Source organism: Toxoplasma gondii, chromosome XII, assembly GCF_000006565.2.
Source record: "Toxoplasma gondii ME49 chromosome XII, whole genome shotgun sequence".
Taxonomy (NCBI): Eukaryota; Apicomplexa; class Conoidasida; order Eucoccidiorida; family Sarcocystidae; genus Toxoplasma; species Toxoplasma gondii.
This window is the reverse complement of record NC_031480.1, coordinates 2,085,883-2,106,274: the sequence shown is the minus strand read 5'-3', so window position 1 is coordinate 2,106,274 and position 20,392 is coordinate 2,085,883. Positions and strand designations below refer to the sequence as shown.

The window sequence follows — 20,392 nt, the reverse complement described above, 5'->3', positions numbered from 1 at the left end:
GTCTATGGCAATAGGCTAGCATACCTCCACATAAATATGCATATATATATATATATATATATATACATATATATATATATATATATATATATATACCCTGCCAAGTGATGTCTATGGCAATAGGCTAGCATACCTCCACATAAATATGCATATATATATATATATATGTATATATACCCTGCCAAGTGATGTCTATGGCAATAGGCTAGCATGCCTCCACATAAATATGCATATATATATATATATACATATATATATATATATATATATATATACCCTGCCAAGTGATGTCTATGGCAATAGGCTAGCATACCTCCACATAAATATGCATATATATATATATATATATATATATATATATATATATATATATGTATATATACCCTGCCAAGTGATGTCTATGGCAATAGGCTAGCATGCCTCCACATAAATATGCATATATATATATATATATATATATATATATATATATATATATATATATGTACAAGTGCGAATGCAAGTGCATATGACGGTGAACGTGATTTACAAACATGTGTGGAAGGCCAGTGTGAGATTGGGGAGAGCCAAGCGTTGAGCAGCTTCTGGCTGGACGCATGTCCGCCTTTGCATGCGAAAGAAGAGAGGAAGTCAGCAGCGTTACTCCCCTGTTTTTTGGGTGACGTTTTGAGACCGTGCGTGTCTTTGACGCATGCGGATACAGAGCTTTTCGCTCGATGCATGCGCTCGCGCTGGGTGGCCAGCGCCCCCTAGTTCTTTTTAAGTCTTTGCAGATCACCTCTGAGGTCGAGAATGCGTCCCCAGTGTGGAGCAGCCTGTCTCCGGCTGCACACAGTCTCCGACCGGCACCGAAGCAGCCGCCGGGCAACAGACGCTAGCGAGGAAGCCATAGCGAGGGAACGACCGTGAGGGAAAGACAGGAAAGTGGAATGCGCTAGCAACGACGCCAGCGCGAAGGCGCTCCAGAGAGATGACAAAAAAAACGACAAGAAAGCAGAGAGCAGACAAACTGTGCGAGAATGCGCGCAGGCGCAAGAGAGAAAGTCTAGGAGTGGACACGGCTTGAAGTATCGATTCGAGTTTGCGAGTTCAACCGGAAAAGAGAACTTGTAAAATCTCGCCGAGTCTGACCAAGGAGGCAAACTCTTTCCTCCACATCACACCGCCACTGTGGCGATAACAGCTCCTCTTTGTGCAAAGAGGAAACAGAAACCTTTCCACCCTCCGGCTTCTTTCCGAGCGCCTCTGCCACTGGCTGGGCGAGCTCGATGTTTCTCTCTCTCTTCCACTCTAGTAGGAGGTGCATGCATGGCGCAGCACCAACGAGAAGTCCCCTCGGTCGTACATGAGTCCTAGAGAGGGGCCATTTGACTAAGCGTTTTATAAGAGAATTTAAATCTGCAAATCAGCATGGGTCACCTACTGCTCGCTCCAGTTCTCGCTTGATGGGCGATCGTCTCTCACTTTGTCCCTCTCTTGCTTTCTCGCGACCTCTCTACGCCCCCCGATTGCCTCTTCTTCGCCATCTGTTTTTCCTCTCTTTGCCCTCTTTCCCCGACTCCCCTGGCTCGTCTCTGTTCTTTCCTCTCTTGTCGCCCGGTGCGTCGCTTTGCCTCCGAGTCGGCCTGCACCGTTGCCGCACCTGCAGGCGCGGAGGTATGGAGGCGCAGAGAAACCTTTCCATCTCTTGCCTTCGCCGTCTGCGGCCTCCCCGTCTGTGTTGTGGCGGAGCAGGCAGTCGGCAGGGCATCCACCGCCGACGGCAGAGACGCACCGGAGGGAGGCGACGGAGGAGACGCTGAAGCAGACGACGGCGAAGCAGAAGAGGGAGGCGGAGACGGGTGCGAAGGAGACGCGAGAGAAGGCAGAGAGAGCTTGGGGGCGATCAGCTGCTGTCGCCACCGGGCGAGGAGCGACGGGAGGCGAGGCAGGTCCAAGAGCGAAATGGTGCGGCATCCGAGGGGAACAAGGCGGTCCTGGCGATGACGAGTGAAACAGACGATGGACGCCAGACGTGAGAGAGAGGGCACTATATGAGCGACTTTTTCGGTAACAAAGTTTGGCAAGAAGAGCGAAACCACAGAGCCAAAGACGCAGGTCTGCCGAAGCCGAGAACGCGAGAAACTGGCCTCAAGGAATCAGACAACAAAGCTAAAGGGACAGACAACTACGAACGGAACAACCTGCAGAGCTCTTCAGATCCTTCAGGCCCCCAAACAGGCAGATATGTCGCAGAAATCCACCACGCGTCGCTCTATTCGCTCTTGGAGACAACGAATCTCGTTGCGCTCAGGCTCTGTTTCCAATAGATGAAATCGCATGTTTTCCTACACAGACAGAAGCCTCCTAAAGAGCAAAGGTAGTGCAGAAAGGATCCTCTTTGATATTGAGCAAAAGGCGAGACGTTAACTGAGGAGGGAAGCGGTTTAAGGAAATAACGTCTAGTTTGTCCTTTTTCACACAAGAGTCCTTCTCCCCGTCTCGCACTCTCGCGCGTTCCTCCCCATCTTCTGCCTCTCCTGAAGCTGCCTTCATCTTTGTCGTCTCCTCCTTTTCGCCTGAGTCCCTTCGCGCTGTCCTTCAAATTCTCCCTACCTTGTCTGTCAGGCAGATACACACGGCGTCGAGGCCAGCCGAGGAGCAAGACAAGGCGAGTGCGTGGGCGAGGTTCTCGCAGGCGCGTTCTTCTTTGCTCTTCTCTTTCACCTTCTTTCTCCCGCCGTTCCCTCTGCCTCTGCTCGTTTCGTTGGTCGCACAGCTCCCTCTTCCTTCTCCTTCTTCAGCGCCGTCTTGTTCGCCTTCGTCTTCTTCTTCGCTTTCGCCCTCTGTCGCGACGAGCGAGCGGCCTTCCGCTTCTCTCCATGACACGGCGTCCTCTGCCTCTGGCGAGCTATCTTCGTCTGGGAGGCTGAGGAAATCGCAGAAGGAGCTTTCGCTCTGCGAGTCTTCTTCCCTGGCCTCCGCTGCCGCAGCAGTCCACTTCGCCCCCCGCGCCTCCTCGCTGGACGAAAGAAGAGAGAGAGACTTGCCCCCCTCCGACAGAACCGCGAACGTCCCTGGTCGAAGACGAGCAGACGGCGGCCGTCCCGGACGCGTCGAGAAAGAAGACAGAGAAGAAGAGACAGACGAAGAGAAGGAAGAGAAGGGAGAGCAAGAAGATGGAAGAGCGAGACAGGAGACGTCGACTGCAAAGATGCCAATGCGTCTCGCAGGTTGGCGGAATGGAGAAGGGTTTCCTTTCTGTTGATCTGAAGGAACTTCCGAGTCGTCTGGAGAGGCCTCAGAGGTCCACGAGTCGTTCCGCCGTCGATTCGTCGCCTTCTTCAGCTCCGCCTCACAGGCCTCCGGACAAGAAGCCGCAGCGCCGAGCGACGTCGGCGACGCTTCATCGGGCAGAGAGAAGAAGGACAGGCGTCGCTGTCTGCAGCCGTTCTCCTCGTCTCGACGGAGTCCCCCGTCGCACGAGTCATGTTCACCGCATGCGCCTCGTGGAGGAATGTTGACAACAGGCCGAGGCAGGCGCTCGCTTGTGCACCCGCATGCAGGTCCCTGGGCTCGCGGCGCGTCCCAGTCTGTCAGATCTTGCAGGGCGAGGAGCGAAGGCGACGACGGCGGCGAAACCGGAGGCCGATGCACTTCAGAGCGCGACAGCGCAGCGAAGAACAGAAGAAAATGGTTTAGCAGCTGCGCGTCGCGCTCGTCAGACGCCCCTACCAAGGCCAGAGACGTCTCAGGCTCCGTCGGGAGCGAGGCGGGGAACAGGCCGCTCGTCCGGGGGGTCAAATGCGACGAACAGACGGAGCTGGTGTCGTCGTCCTCTCTGCCAGAGAAGAACAAGTCTTCGTCTTCGAATCGACTGTCTTGCCGCTCGCGGAAAGTCCACTCGCCGTCGCGTGAGTCGCCGCCTGCGGCTTGGTGTTCCACCCTCTCCCCCGCGCCGGGAAGCAGTCCGCGTAGAAAGTCCTGGGGTGTACGTCTACCCGAAGAGGCGAGCCCCGCAGGCCAGCAAAGGGAGCTTTCGAGGCCAGGCGGCGGACGCAAAGCAGCGGAAAGGCGACTCGCGTCCTGATCGAGCAGAGGCTCTTTTCTCTGACTCAGACGAGTCTCTGAAAAATCCTCGTTTCCGCCGTGGTTGCGTCTCGTCACTGAATCGTCGCCTGTTCTCCGCTTCTCGCCGCCGTCGCTTCGCGAGACGGCGCCGCCTGGAGCAATGGAGACGCAGGGCGATGCAGCGCGAGGGGCGCCAGGTGGACAGAGACGCGAGGAGCCGAGCGAGAAAGCGTGAGGCGATAACGGCTTTCCAAGCAAGACTCCATTCACTCTCTCCGTTCTCGCAGCGGGGTCTACGCATGCATCAACTTCTGTCTCGCCAGCGTTTGACCTTCTCGCGGGCCGGCAGGACGGCGCATGCGCCGCACATTCGCCTGCTTCTCGCGTCGCCGCTCTCGGCGTCCACTCGAGACAAAACGACTCGCGCCCTCCGTCCTTCCCGCCTCGCCTCACCACGCGAAGGCCCTCCAGAGCCGCTCCGCTCCGCAGGTCCGCAAGTGCATGCAGCAAACTTGGGTCTTCGATCTGGCAGGCCACAGTCGACGGAGGCGAGAAGGCAGAACCGCGCAGAGCCGCAGACGCGCGCGGTCCGCCAGACAGCTGGTTTGCGGCAGGGAAAGAAGAAAACGCGCGAGTCCTTTCTCCCCGCACCGTCCACCGTGACCTCGGACTCTCGCCAACCCGCGGTCGACCTCCCTCAAGATGCGAAGGCACTGCATGCGACGCAGGTGAAGCAAAGGACGACGATGAAGCGGAGGCCGACGATGAAGCGGAGGACGACGATGAAGCGGAAGACGACGATGAAGCGGAGGACGACGATGAAGCGGAAGACGACGATGAAGCGGAAGAAGAGGATGAAGCGGAGGAACAAGAGGCAGAACAGAAGGAGGACGAGAAGGACTCATCCCCAGGTTGTTCACAAGTGTCAAAGAATGACTGCATGCCGGGCCAGTAGACGTAGGCGGCGACAGACCGCAGGAGCGTTTTCTTCCCCTCAGCATCCTCGCGATCCGCTGCCTCCCTCCAGTCTTCTCGGTTCTTCGCCTCCAACTCGCCCGGTCCGCCACCGCCTGTCCGCCAGCGTCCTGCCGCGGCGTTCGCTCCGCGGCCTGCATGCAGTCCCTCCGACAATTTCCGCTGAACTTCCTGAGAGTCCTCACACGCGCCGTTCTTCTTTTGCGTCCATGAAAGGGAAGAAGGTCTTCTAAAACTCCGTTCGCCTTCTCTCCTGTCGCCTCCTCCCCGGTCTCCGCAGTCCCCTTCTCCCCGGTCTCCTCCATCTCCCTCTCCCCTGTCTCCGCGTTCTCCTTCCCCGTCGCCTCCTCCCTCGACCGTCGTCTTTTCTCCAGCATCTGGCGCCGGCGGGAAGGTGCCGGAGGGCGTCGCGAGGAACGGCGACGGCGAGAGAAAGAAGAAGAAGGCGACGACTTTCCAGAGCAGTTCAGGCAGCCGGGGGATGCACAGACGCATGGCCGAGCCTCGCCGCCTGTACCAGACAAAAACGAGGTCTTTGCTCGCGCTGAGAACAGAAGGAAAACCTTTGCTGGCGGCATCGCCACTGCCGTCGCTCACAGCGTCGTCATCCCCGCGGTCGTCGCGAGCTCTCGCACCGGTTCCCTCTCCGTAGTGGCTCCCGGTAACGCCGGGTCTCTCTGCAGTGTCGTCCCGGTCCTCGACGCTTCTCGCTCGAGCTGCGTCTCCGTCTGGGGGACTCTGAACCGCTCTGCCGTCCTCCATGTCGGCTACTGCGTCGCTCGCTCTTGTGTTGGAAGCAGTCGCCTCGCTTCTTCCCGCCGCGGCTGCGCAGGAGTCGCCTCCGACGCGCGGCTGGCCAGGTGCGTCGAGAGGAGCATCTCCAGGAAGGCCTCGCTCTCGGCAGACAAAAAACCGGAGCGAGAGGTAGGCGTCTTCTTCGCCGCGATCCGCTACCTTCGCGAGAAGAGGGTCCTGAGAAATCGAGTCCGAAATCTCGCGCAACAGCGCCGACGGCAGATAACGAAGAGTCGCTTCTCGCTGCGCTGCCGCCTTCAGCGACGAGGACGAAGAAGAGGAAGACGCGGAAGCAGGCAAGGAAGCAGACGAGGAAGAGAAAGACGAGCAGGAAGAGGCAGAGGAACAAGAGGAAGAGGACGCAGATGGTTTCTGTAGCGCGGCGCGGAGATGCTCCCTCTGCTCCGCAGACCGTTTTTCGCCTCGTTCCCCCCTCCGCCTGTCGCTTCCTTCCTCTCGCTCTTCATGCCGAAGCCGATTCTCCCTTCTGCGCCAAGTCTCGCCGTCGGTGAGCTCTGCCGTCTCACAGAAAGGCGAGCGACAGCGCGGTGCAGGCGTCCCTCCAAAGCGGTGCCGCGGGCCGAGGAGGCTCTGCGAGGCCTGCGTTGTCGCCTGGCGAGCGATGGATCTCGTCAGCGCGCCGCCGCTCTTCGCGGCGCGGTCCTCGAAAAGCTGAGGCGTTGTCTGTACACTCCGCCGGCCAGCCGAGAGGCCGCCGTCACGACGGCCTGCCCCCGCCGCATCGTGGAGTATCCAGCCGCTGGCTCGACGACTGTTGTCTCCGTCGGCCAGAGAAGCGGCAAGCGATTCACTGCGGTGGCCTCCATGTACACTCGAGTGCGGTGTACGTACACTCGGCCTTGGCGCCTCTGCCGAGGGGCCGTTCCGCCGTTGGATTCCGGAGTGGAGATCCTCGCTTTGCCAAGAGGAAGCTCTCGACTGGGATGTGGGGACGCCCATGGCTTTCCATGTTGCGCTGTTCGCCTTCGCGTTCCGTCTCCTTTTCAGAGTTTCCCCTGTCTTGCCCTCCGTCCACTGTGCGCCAGTGCATGCGCGGCAGTCACGCGTTCCTGCGTCACAGTATTGACCAGTCTGCGGCTTTTTCGGCGAAGCTCCAAGAGGCTCTGCCTCACTTCTCAGCTCTACAGATTGCCTGCGGCGTTCGAGCGGCTCTCCCCCTGCTTTTAGCCCAAGGCTACACCTCCGTTGCTCACTAACTCTTGTCGGCTCTGCCTGCTGTCCCCGGGAGCAAGGTCTTCAGCAGCTGCGAGTTCCTGCGGCGACCGGCGAAGAAATCCGGCAGCTGGAAGACCGCCTCGAGGAAGAGAACGGTGCTTCCAGTCGTCCAGAGCAGCACGTTTTTCTCTCGACAAAGAGTTTCTCCTGCCGTCTCGCCAAGAGATGGTTGTCGGACAGAACTCGAAGGCCCTCTCCACGCCGAGGCGTCTGGTCCGCGACGGCGAGGAGAAGAGGCGAGGCAAAAAAAACAGGACAGGGCCGGCGCCTCCAGCAACGCGTTGGGAGAAAGTGAAGACAGTCGAGCGAGAAAAATCCAGCGTTCCTCTGTCGACAGGGGCGGTGTCGCTGCAGGATATACAGTAGCACACCGTCTTCCGCCTGGTCATGACGCGGGCAGACGGAGGAAGACCAGAGTATCCACCTGAGTTAAGAAGAGTTCTTCTCTCTCCTCGAACTCTTGCAACATTTCTAAAACAACTGTTTATTTCTTTTCCAATGACAGAAAGAAGCCGAATGCGCATGCAGCTGATCCGCGCTTGGACCCGCCACCGCGGAGACGCGGGCGGCGGCCCTCTCCCGCCGCTCAAGAAGCCGCCGCGGAATCTCGCTTCGAATGACGAGGTCTCTTCGTCTGTTCGTTTCTCTCCCTTCTTCTCTCCATCTCGACGCCTTTTTGCCATCCTTTCTTTCCCTGTTTGCGTCTCTCGGTCCGAAAAAAAGGTGAATCCGCGCGCGGGCGCATGCGGCGGACTCAGCCTCGACAACGGGCGCCGGCGGCGGTCTGCCTGGTCGCGAACACTGTGGCATGCGGCACTCGGCGAGCGGATAATCGAACGCGCGCAGATCGGAATCGTCGCAGCGCGTCTCCTTCGTGAAAGTTTGGCTCGCAGATCCCTGCAGTCGTCCTCCGCCTCTGCAGATCGAAAGAAGGAAGATGAACGCCGAGAAGAGAGAGAAAAGGATTCCTCGTTAGACGCAAAATGTGCGGTCCTCTGCGTCGCGGGGGTAGCCGCAGTCTCTGGCCGACGGAGACCAGGGCGAATTTGTTTCACAGTCTCCCGCCTTTCCTCTCTTCTCTGTCTTCTTTCTTCTCTTTTCGTCTGCCTGTCTCTGGCGGTCCTCGGTTCCTGCTCAGGCCGCCGGCGTCGGCCTGCGACATCAACGCTTTTCCTCTCGAGCGATACTCCTGTTTCCGACTGCCTCTGTCTCGGTCTATCTCCTCGGCTTCCTTCCTGCCTCGCAGCGACTCTGTAGCCTCCTATCCTGTGTCTCCGTCTCGCGCTATCTCCTCTTCTCGCGCTATCTCCTCTTCTCGCGCTCTCTCCTCCTCTCGCGCTGTCTCCTCCGCTCGCGCTGTCTCCTCCGCTCGCGCTGTCTCCTCCTCTCGCGTTGTCTCCTCTTCCCGTCTCGCACTGCAGGTCGTCTCTCCGGCGCTGTCTCTTCGAGTTCCACCGCATGGCACGAGAGCGCCTGAGAGCCGCGTTTTCTCTGGAGCGCATGCAGTTCGCCTTTTCTCGACGGGAGCAGGTGAGGGATTTCTTTCGAGCAACTTGCGAAGCCTCCTGGACGCGACGAAGTTGCCGCCGTCTTCTCTTGTTCACATTGTACCTGGACAGCGCCGTTCTCTCCTCTCTGGGTGCGCCTCCTTGCCCTCGTTTATCTTCCACTGTTGCTTTGCTAGACGCGTGCCTTCGAAACTGCTCAACTGTACGTACGTCTGCAGTCCCCCCCCCCCCAAATCAACTTCTTCTGACTCTGCTTTCCGCTGCCTGCACCTGCTGGTCTTGCCTCTTTGTGTCGACGTCGTCGCCGCGCTCGCTTTGCCTCCTCCTCTCCCTTTGCTCCTCACGGCTTCACCTTCTTTTCTCCCGTCTGCGTTCTCTCCTCTTTCCTCTCCCCCCCCCTCGGCGCTCGCCTTCCTCTCCCTAGCCTCGCCGCTGCATGCGCCTGCGGTGTTCTTCTGTCTTTAGGACGCCGATCGGCTCGCGGGCGTCGCCGAGCTGCGGCAGTCTCCGAGCAGGCTGAGGACACTGGCGACGCAGACGCAGACAACGAAGGCGACCCCCAGGTCTCGCTTGTGGAGCAGGAGTCGCGCATGCGCTTTTGGCAGGAGGAGCAGGAAGACGACGGCCTCCCGCTGCTCGCCAGGCCATTTGTGCATGCGTTTCAGCCGCGGGAATTCCTCAACCGCGAAGATCTTCCTTGGCTTTCTCCCGAGCAGGTTCGTCTCTCCTCGCGGTGCGCATGTCGCCCGCTCTTCGCCGGTTCTTCCTCTGCGTCCCTCTTCTTCTGTCATCGTGGAACTCCCCTTCCAGGTGACTCACTTTCAGTCGACTCGCGTTTCTCTCCAGGCTCTCTCTCCCGTTAGCTGCTGTCTCTCTTCTTGAGCTCAGCTCTCCTCAGTCCTGAGGACAGGGGGGCGGGTAGGGGGAGGGAGGAAGAGGTTCTGAGGGAAGGGCAGCAGGCTCGAGAGGCGCGGAACGTCTCCTGGAATCCCGCGGTCGCAGTGGCTGAGAAGGCAAAGTCGAACGATCGCGTCAAGTTCAAATTCGTGCAAAGCATAACATGTTCAGGACGCCGCGTTTCCTCCACGGTTGCTGTTTTTTTAGAGAAAGTACAGTCGCATTCTGTTCGGCAAGCCCATCGCAGCACACCCTGTCCTCGTCGCTCAGACGCTCCATAAGCTCCCTCACAATCCTTGGCCCCAGGTGAGGCTCCGGACCATAGCACCGGATCTCAAGGCTCACACCTCCATCTCCCGTAAAAACTCTCAAATACATACATATATATATATATATAAATAATATGTAATATAAACATATAATATATATATATATAAGTATATATTTGTGTGTCAGAGGGACGCTTCCGTCTTGCTTTGAAGTTGCGAATAGGAGTGTGGATGTTGCGTATCTCTTTGTGACTCCGCGCATCCAGGTCAGGAGTGAAGCAGACAGGACCTGCATGGACAGTTGCGGCATGTCTCACGCAGTGATGCGCGACGCGCTGAAGTGACGGCGGGTGCAGCCTGCGTCTGTCTGCATTTGCCTCTGGGCTTCCTCCGTCGAGGCCTGCCTTACGTTTTCTTCCAGAGGCGGTTCTCGTCGGCTCTCGGCTCTCCTCATGTTTCACGGTTGCCCAGTGTGTCGTCTCTGCGTCTCTCGCGTTCCTCCGTTCTGCTGCGTTTCGCTCTAGGTCGCCGCCGTCGGCCATTCAAATGTCGGGAAGTCTTCTCTCCTGAATGCTCTGATGCACGGCAGAGACGTCGCTCGCTCTTGCAGCAAACCGGTGAGCTGCGGCGCGTCTCTGCGCCTTCCACTTGCTTCCTATTCACAATCGGAGGCTCGCCTGGCCTCGACCGAGCCTCGCTGTCTCTCCTCACCTGGCGCTCCTACCGACTCTCTACACAGGTCGATATACCTCTCGCCTTTCCGCTGGCCCACTCGCTTGTCTGCCAGGAAATCCTGATGGGCGTCTGCAGTTTTCTATGCACGAACACAGATACTCACTCCCCTCCATACAGTTTCTGACGTACACATCCATAGAGGAAGTCTACGCATCTGTGTGTAGAAAGCAGTCCCGCGCTTGTAGAAAGATATATATACGTATATAAGTATAGATGTATATAAGAATATATGTATATAATTATATATGTATATACGTATATATGTATATAATTATATATGTATATACGTATATATATGTATATATATATATATATATGTGTATACGTTTAAGGGGTCTCTGGGGTTCACTTAGGAGGTGAAGGAGGTCGGTTGATGAAGGGAGATGATAGGCACGAATGTCGAGCTGTGTGTGGACATGCAATTCAACTCAAAACACTCAGCGAGGGAAGGAAAGCTCCGCGACTCAGAAAGGTTAAGCCGTACTCCTCACGCCTCTTCAATGTCGTCTTAGTTTCATGCGCAGTCAAATGCATATGCAAAGATACACATGTATATACATATAAATATATATATATATATATATATAGAGAGAGAGAGAGAGATAGAAATATTGATATATACATATATATATATATATATATTTGCATCTGTGTAGGGGACAAGAATGTGTATCGGCGACTGCATTTATATGGATGTGAGATGCTTGTGGTTGACTGAGGTGAGTGGCTTCAGGAAAACGCAATGTTTGCGTGACTTGAGGCACATGGTGTATCGGCGCTATTTTGCGTTTTCTCAGTTGCCGAGTGGGGCCGTTTTGACTCTGCCGAAAGTCGCACCCGTCTCTCACATTCCGGTCAGTAGAGCCCCCGCATACACGGTCGTTTGCATTTTCTTTTCACTCCGCGTTGTCGCCGTCGGCTGTCTGCGTCGATGGCTCTGGCGGTGCCTCGTTGGTGTTTCCCATCGGCTTCGCCTGTCTGCTCCTGCCGTGCTTCGTTCGCGACGTGTTTTCCTTGAAACATTGCCTTCTGTCCGAGTGACTTTGTCGTTCGTTCCGCTCGCGCGCGCGCCTCGGTTGTTCGTCCTTCTCGCATCGTTTCTCGTTTCGCGATCTGGGCGTCTCTGCTTGCTGTCACGAGTCCGGGAGCTGTTCTGGGTTTGCGTTGCACTTGCGAGGCATTCACTGGCCTCGAGCCCGGCCGCGTTGTGAAGACCTGCGTCGTTCCATCTCTTTCTTTCTCTCCTTCTCTCTCTTTGCCTTCGCTCGTTTGTGCCTCTCCTTCCCGGCACCTGAACCGTCTGCCTCTCTGCGCTGGCCTCTTGTGGCTTTTGGTCGTTCGCCGGTCAAGGGTCCTCGACCATTTGTCAGGCGTCCTGGGGCTCTTGTCCCTGGAGAACAGTGTGTTTCCTCTCTATTACGGATTTCTCTCTCCTTTTTCTCACCCTCCTTCACGAGACGCGAAAAAAAAATCGTCGCAGAGATACGTTTTGAATTGTCTCTTTGACCGCCTTAGGCAGCTGTCAGGAGTGGGCTACTCCTCCATATGGTACACCTGTGTTTCCAGGAAAGCTCTGAGGATCGTCCTTGTGAACAGAGCTCGTTCACCGTGATTTCGTATTTAGCATGTTCTATTCTTCCGGCCAATGGAGCGTCGGTCATCGCGCCAGTGCATTGCCTCGGATTTGCCGCTGCGCCAAGAAAACTCTCAGATTCGCTTGGCGCTCTCCGTTTGGTTCTCAGGGTCGAACGCGGCACCTCTTCACCTTCGACCTCGGCAATCACCTGAGTCTGGTCGACCTGCCTGGCTACGGCTTTGCTCGTGTGAAACCGGTGAGCGAAAGAAAAGCGAAACCAAGCGAGAACATTTATAGCGCCTGCGGAGGAGCGACGAAACGAGAAGGAACACTGGTCGTCGCTTTCGAGGAAGAAAAGAACAGAGGAGACAAAGAGAACGCGAGAGCACGTCGGAAGAAGACACACTCGACGTTTGTCAAAAGTCTGAAAATAATGACCCAAGGTCCCAGGACGCTGGTTCTCGAGAGTCACAGGATGCGAGACCAGGACGAAACGAAAGTTCAAAACCAGAAGGTGAAGGACGCGATGGCGACGCTCGGCAAGAGTTCTGAGTCGAGAGAGAACAGAGCGAAGAGGCCGACGAAAGACGCAACGGAGCAAAGATGGAATCCAGGCATAGACGAACGGACATGACGAGAAAGCGAAATACACGTGACGATATCTGTTCACAGAGAGAAAAGGAAAAAATGATTCAAACAGCGATAGGTCTATGCATGGAGACAGAAAGACAGAGATAGAGATGCAACGATTGAGCGTTGACAGATATAGGTAGATAGAAGACGGTGGCGCGATGTAGATAAATACAGATAGATTGATAGGTAGACACAGATAGAGAGAGAGAGCGAGATCGATAACCACGGTTCCGAGTCTCTCTATGAACAGATTTATACTGATGTACAGACGGATGTGGAGTTTGTGTGGTTTCTGTAATTCAGCAACTGAAGGAGGAGTGGGCGATTTTGATCGAGGAGTATTTCACACGCTCCAAACAGTAAGGGCAGAATGGCAGGCTGCTGAACGTCGTCCTTTCTTCTTCTCTCGTTTCGTTCTTGAGGCTGTGAACTTTTTTTTCGTTTCTCTCATGCCTCGTTTCGAAGCAGGTTTAGGTCGTTTCTGTGTGCTGCCTGAACTCTTGTCTGTGTCGGCCGAGTCCTCGACCACAGCTCACTCAACGCAGAGACGCATGTCATGGAATAGGCAGAAAGAGAGGGGAAGGGACGCACGTAGATAAAGCGATCTACATGGACAAAAGACTGGAAGCGGTAAGATGCGCCGATCGCTAGACTGCTGACTTTTTACGTCCATTCAGATACGTATACAGATCTGCGTAGGGAGGTAGGTAGATGAGAACAGGTCCACATACAGACAGACATAGATAGACAGCGGTAGCAGGTGGATATGCAGCTGTAGACCTAGAGAGGTGGATGGAGGTAGAAAGGTGAACGGGTCTGCATGCGTTTACAGAGCGCAGCGCTCGCGTGAGAGTTGATAAAGTTAGCAAGCGCGGTTGGGATCTGTGCGTTCGTCAGACTGCGGAGAGTTTTGTCTCTCGTGGACGCCACGAAGGGTGTCGAGGCGCTGGACGAAAGACTCTGGCAGCTGCTGGCGGAGAAAAATCTCCCCTTCCAGGTGGTGCTCACCAAGGCAGATCTGCTCACAGTGAGTCTGCCGAGACGCAGAAAACGCAAGACGAAAAGAAGCCTCAAAGAAGCCTTCACTGCCTTCCTGGACATATATCTGTGAATACGCATATACACAAACCTCTGAAATGGTCTAGGCTCCCGATCTAAACATGCAAATGCATATATGTTCACATGGATACACACACGTATATGTATATCGATGTATATGTAGATAGATGTACATATATTTATATATATATATATATATATATATATATATATCAGTGGAAATGCATATACAACGGCCAGTAGTTATGAACGTGTATGTACATACACAACTACATATCTGTTTTGGGCATGTACACGAGTGTGTGGATACGATGGCAGGAAAAAAAGTGATGGGATCTGTATAATGAGCGTCTCTATTTACGAATATTTGTGGTATACCAGAGGGCCTTATTTATGCGGTTGTCTGTCCGTGTGGGTTGTGATGCGTCACTTGTGCAGGCGCGGGAACTGCATGCGGCGATGTTTGATGTTTTATCACGGCTCCAGGCTGTGGAGAAGAAGGAGACGCTTTTGCATCCCTTTGTGCATGCGGTGTCATCGCGTCACAATCACGGAATTCCTGAGCTGAGAGCTTCTCTCGCTGCGGTGGCCTCTGACTGGAGGAAGCGACAGGGTCTCCCTTTGCTCAAATTTCAAGGGCAAGAAGACTCGCCTGTGCGTCGTCACAGATGAGCGGAAAGCCTGCCATGCCGTCGGGTATTGACGTCTAGCAGTTTTGTGCGAGATGTACAAAGATTGTGATTTTCGCTTTGGCCGCCAGCGTCTGAGACCTTTCCCGTGATGTTTTTGGCGAAGTCGTGGACGCCTTCAGTCGGATCGAGAGGATGCCCGGAGGTACCGGAAGTGAAGAGATTCGAGGACCGACAGGGCGAGACTACACAGAGAGAAGCGCGCGCTGCGCGTCAAGTCGCCTCTATAGTTCTAACGCCTGACTGCATGCTCTGTAAACCATCGAAGCGCTTCTTTCAGGTTGCCTCGTGACGGCCAGACTGCTGTACCCGGTCTCTGTTTCGCGACCTTTCTGCTCGTGACCTGGTGCTGCCGCCTGCGTTCTCGCGTTCTCTTTCCGGTTTTCTTTCTTTTGTCGTCTGTTCTTCATCTTGTCTCTCGCTTGTCAAGGAGACGAAGGCGGCGCCTCGTTTTTCTGCAGCCGCAGCTGTTTCCATGTGGACTTGAGAGTCGCTCCCAAGTCGCCTCCTTCCGGGGAGTCCCTGTGAAGGATCTCGGGCACAACACCGGCTGCTTCGTTGCGTATCCTGTGCTTCGAATCTTTTTAAGTTCTCTTTTCTTACCCTTCGTTTACGAAACTGTACATAATCCTCTAGACTGCATGCAGCATGCAGACGCATGCAAAAAGAAAAACCGTCTCACCGGCCTGGCCGACGGGCGCCACCCTCCCAGTCTCGCCCCGCGGCTGTCCCGCCTTCTCGTAAAGCAACCATCCACTGGCGTGTAGCGACATCTCGTCAAGCCCCAAAGCAAGGTTGTTCAAATGTATATATATATATATATATATATATATGTATGTATATAATGATCGCAAGTTCGCATTTAGGTCTACTGAAGTCGAGCTAGACGGAAGTGCACAGATACTTTAATATAAGGAGACTGCTGCGAACTTCACGTTGCTGTATCTCCTTGTGGTACTTTGAGGCCATACAGAAGGCAAGAAGCGAAGTCTGTTTCAAAGAAAAGGGATGTTTAGCCGGTGCCGCAATTGTGTCAACACAATCACTGTTCAAAGTGCAAGCTCACCGCGGACGTCTTCGTCCGAGTCAGCGAGACATCGACATGACGCTGGAGGTCGCTTGTGAGATCCTGAGCTGTGGCTAAGGTTCTGGAGATACCTCCCGCGCTGACGGCCAAGCAAGGCTTTTTAGATTCGCTGGCAATCTGACACTCACATTTTTTGTCCAAGCGGCTTGCTGGACATCATAGTCCACGCTCAATCTTACCATACATAGCTGAGTCGGGTATACTTCCCCACAGAGTGGTACAACTGGCTGTCTGCTGTCTGCAGAGATTGAGCAACCGGAAGCGACGGTAGCACACTACGGGAAGGCCGGGGCTTGGAGCGGGATCCCTCGAAAGGCTTTTGCACGCGTTGACATGTTTTTTTCGGCGATAAGATGGCGCTGTACACACGGTTCTTTGTCGGCTTTCAGGAACTATACACGCCGCTCGGAGCTCGCCTCGTCTCCTCAGTGGGGCGGAAGAAACGGGGACAAGACCCATCGGGCTCGGCGTATCGACAGAGACGCTGGGGCGCGAGGCCTCAGCAGGGACGCACAACGGCAAGCATGTGAAGACAGCCGGAGACCGACGGCACACACTATGGCGTCTCTTTCGACCATTCTCGCTTCTCCCCGGAATCCGCCCTCTCCCCTGCAATATCTCGAGCATGGCGGTGGTGCCTAGAGAGCGCCGGACTGTGCGTCTTTCCTCGGCAAACGCTCCTGGTCGTTTGCCGCAGTTCACCCTCAGAATTCGGTGTGCCTTGGTCTGCACGTTCTCGGCTTCTTGCTCCACCTCTCCCTCCTCTCCTTGTCGGCCCTGAGAGCTTTCGCAGATCTCAGGCTTCTTCGTCTCGTCCATCGCCTCCTCCACGTACGTCCTCTCCAGACGCGTCTTTCGCGGTCTCTCGCGCTGCGCGGGGGTTTCACAGGTGTGGTGGAGCGCCTTTTTCTGAGGAGTGGATCCTACAAGTTGGACTACCGAGATCCGTCCATTCCATCGTAGCAGACAGCAGAAGTTCGGAAGCGATCTGCCTCGTCACACACGTCCAACGAATTCAGTTGCCTCCAAACAACATGCCTCCGTCCACCGGAATGACTTTCCCGGTGATGTATCCTGCTTGGTCTGAGGCGAGGAACGCGGCGAGGGCAGCGACCTGCAGGGAGCACAAACGAACGTGCATGAAGGAACGCATGGCGCGGCCGCCTGAGCGATCAGTAGAGGTATCTGCATGCACAGTGCGTCTTTCCATCGAAGCTCAAGAGCAGGTTCCACCTCATGACGACCTCTACAGCAGAGAGGCCTGACATGCATCGGACTTGCACAGAGGACGCCCCAGCTGGGCGAGGCATGTTCGAACCAGTCGCTGACTTGGAAAGGCACTGCATGCCCGCTGTCCGCGCATGCAGCGCATCGTCGAACGCGAACGACGCGAATGGAAACGTGAACGGGCAAAGGCGTGAGAGGCTTTCTGCATGCAAGCCCGCGCGAAAAAAACAGCTACGCACACAAAACGCTGGCGAGAAGACCGACGCTGAGGTAGCTTGCAGCGAGACGCCGTGGACGCTGTGTAGGTCAGGTGGGGAGGCGCGACGGCGCGAGAGCGCCTTATCGCGAACTAGCAACGACGAGAAAACAAACGAGGAACTTTCAGTGTACGAGTTCGACCCGCGCATGGAGCGAGATCCGCTGCGTTCTCGGAAGCGACGTTGACGACCAGCCTCGAGACAGCGCGAATCTGTGCATGAGCGAAAAACAGGGTAAGAAGCCCCCCTGACGTGGAATGCGAAACAGCTCTGCTCACGTCTTTCGGTTCTCCAAGGCGGTTTGCTGGAATCTGCGCCATCGCATGTTTCTGCGAAAACGAACGGGAGAGAAAGCGCAGAGCAGAACGTTTTTTCGTTGCCGCATCGGGAGGTGCAGAGCCTTGCTGCCGAAGCGGCTCTTCCGGCCATAGGCATCAGAAAGAGGCTCGACCGTCCAGCGACCGAGCCCACACCTCACGCTAAAGGATGGAGTCCAACAATGGGAGGTTAATTCTATAACCGTCATGCCGGTCCAGTTCTGCCGCACACCGTGCAGTTGACGCAGTTCTCTGAAGTCACTTTCGCAGGCGACCAGGGAGCGCCGCAATCGATCGGCGAGAGGAAAGAAAAAAACGATAGAACCGTATCGCAGTGCGGCGGGCCGGTGTGTGACGCAGTCGCAGGTCTAAGCAGATGTCTGCCGCATGCCTAGAAGCAACGCCGAAGCTACGAAGGTCACCAGTCACACTCCAGGACTGCAGCAACCACTGCCGGCAGATCACGTCGGGCAGAAAAAAAGACTTTGGGGTATCCTACATTACTGTAAACGAAAACACAGAGGCCCACAGACCTCCGGTTTCGTCTAAAACGCTTGTAAAAACCGCGCACCATTCGACCGATTCGCGTTTGCCAAAAAAAGGCGCTTCTCTCGCTTCTGCGCGTAGCCCGCAAGGCTGGCTGTGTACAGACACCCCCCCCCCCCACAGGCTGCGGCACCGCGGGCGCTTCCTGGAGGTCGTCTGCGTCTGCTCGATGGCTCCACCAAGGCGTTTTTGCGACATCAAGCCTCACTCACCTTCGCTTCTTCAGGCATTTTGTCGGTCATCGCAGATCGAATGAAGCCCGGCGCAATGGCATTAACGGTGATGTTCCGGTTCGCGTACTCCTTGCCGAGAGTTCGCGTGAGGCCTATCATTCCTGCCTTCGACGCTGCGTAGTTCGCCTGGCCTGGGTTGCCGCCGACGCCGATGACCGACGAAATGTTGATGATGCGGCCGAACCTGAGGGGCAGAGGAGACAGGCGCCAACGGCGACATCCAGTGCTGTTGACGCGAGACGAAAGGAGGAGAAGAGGGGAACAGCAGGCGTTCCCCAAGCCAGCGAAGCGCAGCGAGGTGCGAAGAGGGTGAGTGCAGCTCCACACACCGCGAGGCTTGTGAAGCGAAGAGGAGCGAGCAGAGTCTCTGTGAAGTCGCGCTGAGACCCCCACAGCTGTCTCTTGGGCATGAATCGCCGCATGAGAAGGTCGGGAGCCTCGAAAGTTCCCTTAGGGAGGATTATCTCAGGGCACATAAAACACAGTCCAGCAACGCAGCGGCTGAACTGCGAAGCGGGGGACGAGTACGGGTGTCTTTACACTCGATGAAAAGCTACAGAAACCACGGACTCATGTAGATCCGAATATGCACGTCCACTCGGACGCCGACGCATTCGTTTGTAGATAATCTTATTGACGGTACGAGAGAGAGCCACACATCGATAGGCGACCAGTAAGGAGATACGCAAATCCAGGGAGGCACAGACAGATTGGTAATTATCCAGGGAGACGCAGGTGAAGAACGATGCATGCCATGTGCGACGGAGGGCCGGAGGACGGCGACAAAACGTCGAGGTCGGTGAACAGAGGCCGAGACTTCGAGGGGAGGTCTGAACGCGAGGGGAGCGTTTCGAGTCCACAACGACCCTTGGGGCCTTCGTTGGCCTGCACTTGAGTTGAGCGGTTTACCGGTTTTTGACCATGCGTTTGATGATGTGCGACGAGAAGTAGAACGCCGAGTTCAGGTTGGTGTTGATGACGTCGTTCCACTCTTGCTCATTCATCCGAATGAAGAGATTGTCGCGCGTGATGCCTGCGTTGTTCACCAGAATATCGATGTGAGGATACTGCTGGAGTAACTCTTCGCAGAGAGCGGCGACGGCCGGTCCGTCGCCTACATCGACTGCATGGCCGCTCGCTGAGAAGCCGCGCCTCCGCAGATCCGCCGCCGCCTCGTCGCAGGCTGCCTGACGCGCAAACAGAGAAGCCCCGCGCAAGGAGTGGATGAGCAAGCGGAACGAGGCTGCTGTAGCGCGCAGCATTCGAAGTTCGTACCCTGCTGCAACTCCGCTCACGAGCCGTGGAACGCTTCCGCGAGCCCTAGGCGAGGAACAGAAACGAAGAGGGGAGGTGAAGAGAGAAGCTACGGAGACAGCATGCGCGACACCGACGCAGAGCCAAAGAGAGAGAGACCAAGAGAGAGAAAGAGAAGAAGAGAGAACAGGTCAAAGAAGAAGGCGAGTAAGCGAGACAAAGAAGGCTAGAGATGTTCAGCCACCTATGTGTGTACATCTCGTAAGAGAGAGAGAGGCGTTTCCCTGAGGACCGCGTAGCACCGGTCGACAGCGCCCTCCCGGTGGTGCCGCGCTTCGGCTTGGCGCTCTTGAAAGGGGAGTGAACTGTCTGGAGTTCACGACAGACGAAAAGGCCTGGCTCCGCCTCAGACTCACTTGTTGTCTGGCGACGCAGATGAGATGGGATACTCCGCCTTCTGCGAGAGCGTCTGCAATCGCCTTGCCGATGCCGCGACTTGCACCGGTGACTAGAGCCACCCGCCCGTCCTTCTCTCCCGTTTCAGGTCCCCCGAAAGTGAGTTTGTACGCCGAGCAGCTCGTCGTCGAGAGCGGCCGCGCATCAGAGGCCTGGCCTCGAAGGAAAGAAGAAGGAGAAGAAGAAGGAAGGGCGTTCGCGGAGTGGGCGGAGCCGTCACCGTGAGCTTGGATGGGCCGGGAGGAGGCTCCGCGGAGAGGCGCCGCCGCGGAGAAGCCGAGAGGGACGGGTGAGAGGAAGCCTGAAGCGCCAGAGAAAGAAGACGCAGGCGCTGTAGACGCAACCAAGCGCGCGGAGACAGTTGGTGCGAAGAAGAGCGACAGGGCGAGGGTGAGCAGGTTCAGGGAGCGGGAGGAAGAGGGCCTTCGGGCCGTCTGGACGGAGACAGGTGTCTCCATTGCGGCTTGGGAGTTTGGACGAGTTCAGGGAAGCGAGAAGGTCTCGCGAGGCAGAGTGTGCAGGAAAAACAACGCGCAGACGAAGAAGGGGAAGACACCGGAGAGCCCTGCGCCGCACGGCAGAGAGGCAGGCGC

The 20,392-nt window shown here is 56.0% G+C and overlaps 4 protein-coding genes across 4 annotated transcripts; 1 reads left to right on the top strand and 3 right to left on the bottom strand.

Moving 5' to 3' along the window:
- Positions 1-497: 497 nt before the first annotated feature.
- TGME49_217770 (hypothetical protein) lies at positions 498-7,544 on the bottom strand. The gene is made up of 2 exons (XM_002371303.2): positions 2,596-7,544; positions 498-1,976 (listed from the first exon to the last, which is right to left on the bottom strand). The coding sequence occupies exons 1-2, from the start codon at positions 6,778-6,780 to the stop codon at positions 1,461-1,463; spliced, it is 4,701 nt and encodes a 1,566-aa protein (XP_002371344.1). The 5' UTR covers positions 6,781-7,544; the 3' UTR covers positions 498-1,460.
- Positions 7,545-7,554: 10 nt separating this feature from the next.
- Positions 7,555-15,063, top strand: TGME49_217760 (GTP-binding protein; the record flags this gene model as incomplete). The annotated part of the gene is made up of 9 exons (XM_002371302.2): positions 7,555-7,779; positions 8,478-8,586; positions 9,030-9,280; positions 9,669-9,767; positions 10,255-10,347; positions 12,208-12,297; positions 12,978-13,033; positions 13,572-13,701; positions 14,172-15,063. 9 exons carry the CDS (start codon positions 7,555-7,557, stop codon positions 14,403-14,405), a joined length of 1,287 nt encoding a protein of 428 aa, XP_002371343.1. The 3' UTR covers positions 14,406-15,063.
- A 554-nt stretch (positions 15,064-15,617) lies between these two features.
- Positions 15,618-16,282, bottom strand: TGME49_217750 (hypothetical protein). Its single transcript, XM_002371301.2, has one exon. It carries the CDS (start codon positions 16,134-16,136, stop codon positions 15,666-15,668), a length of 471 nt encoding a protein of 156 aa, XP_002371342.1. The 5' UTR covers positions 16,137-16,282; the 3' UTR covers positions 15,618-15,665.
- A 242-nt stretch (positions 16,283-16,524) lies between these two features.
- Positions 16,525-20,257, bottom strand: TGME49_217740 (3-ketoacyl-(acyl-carrier-protein) reductase; the record flags this gene model as incomplete). The annotated part of the gene is made up of 5 exons (XM_002371300.1): positions 16,525-16,623; positions 17,272-17,322; positions 18,069-18,273; positions 18,999-19,276; positions 19,760-20,257. 5 exons carry the CDS (start codon positions 20,255-20,257, stop codon positions 16,525-16,527), a joined length of 1,131 nt encoding a protein of 376 aa, XP_002371341.1.
- Positions 20,258-20,392: the final 135 nt, after the last annotated feature.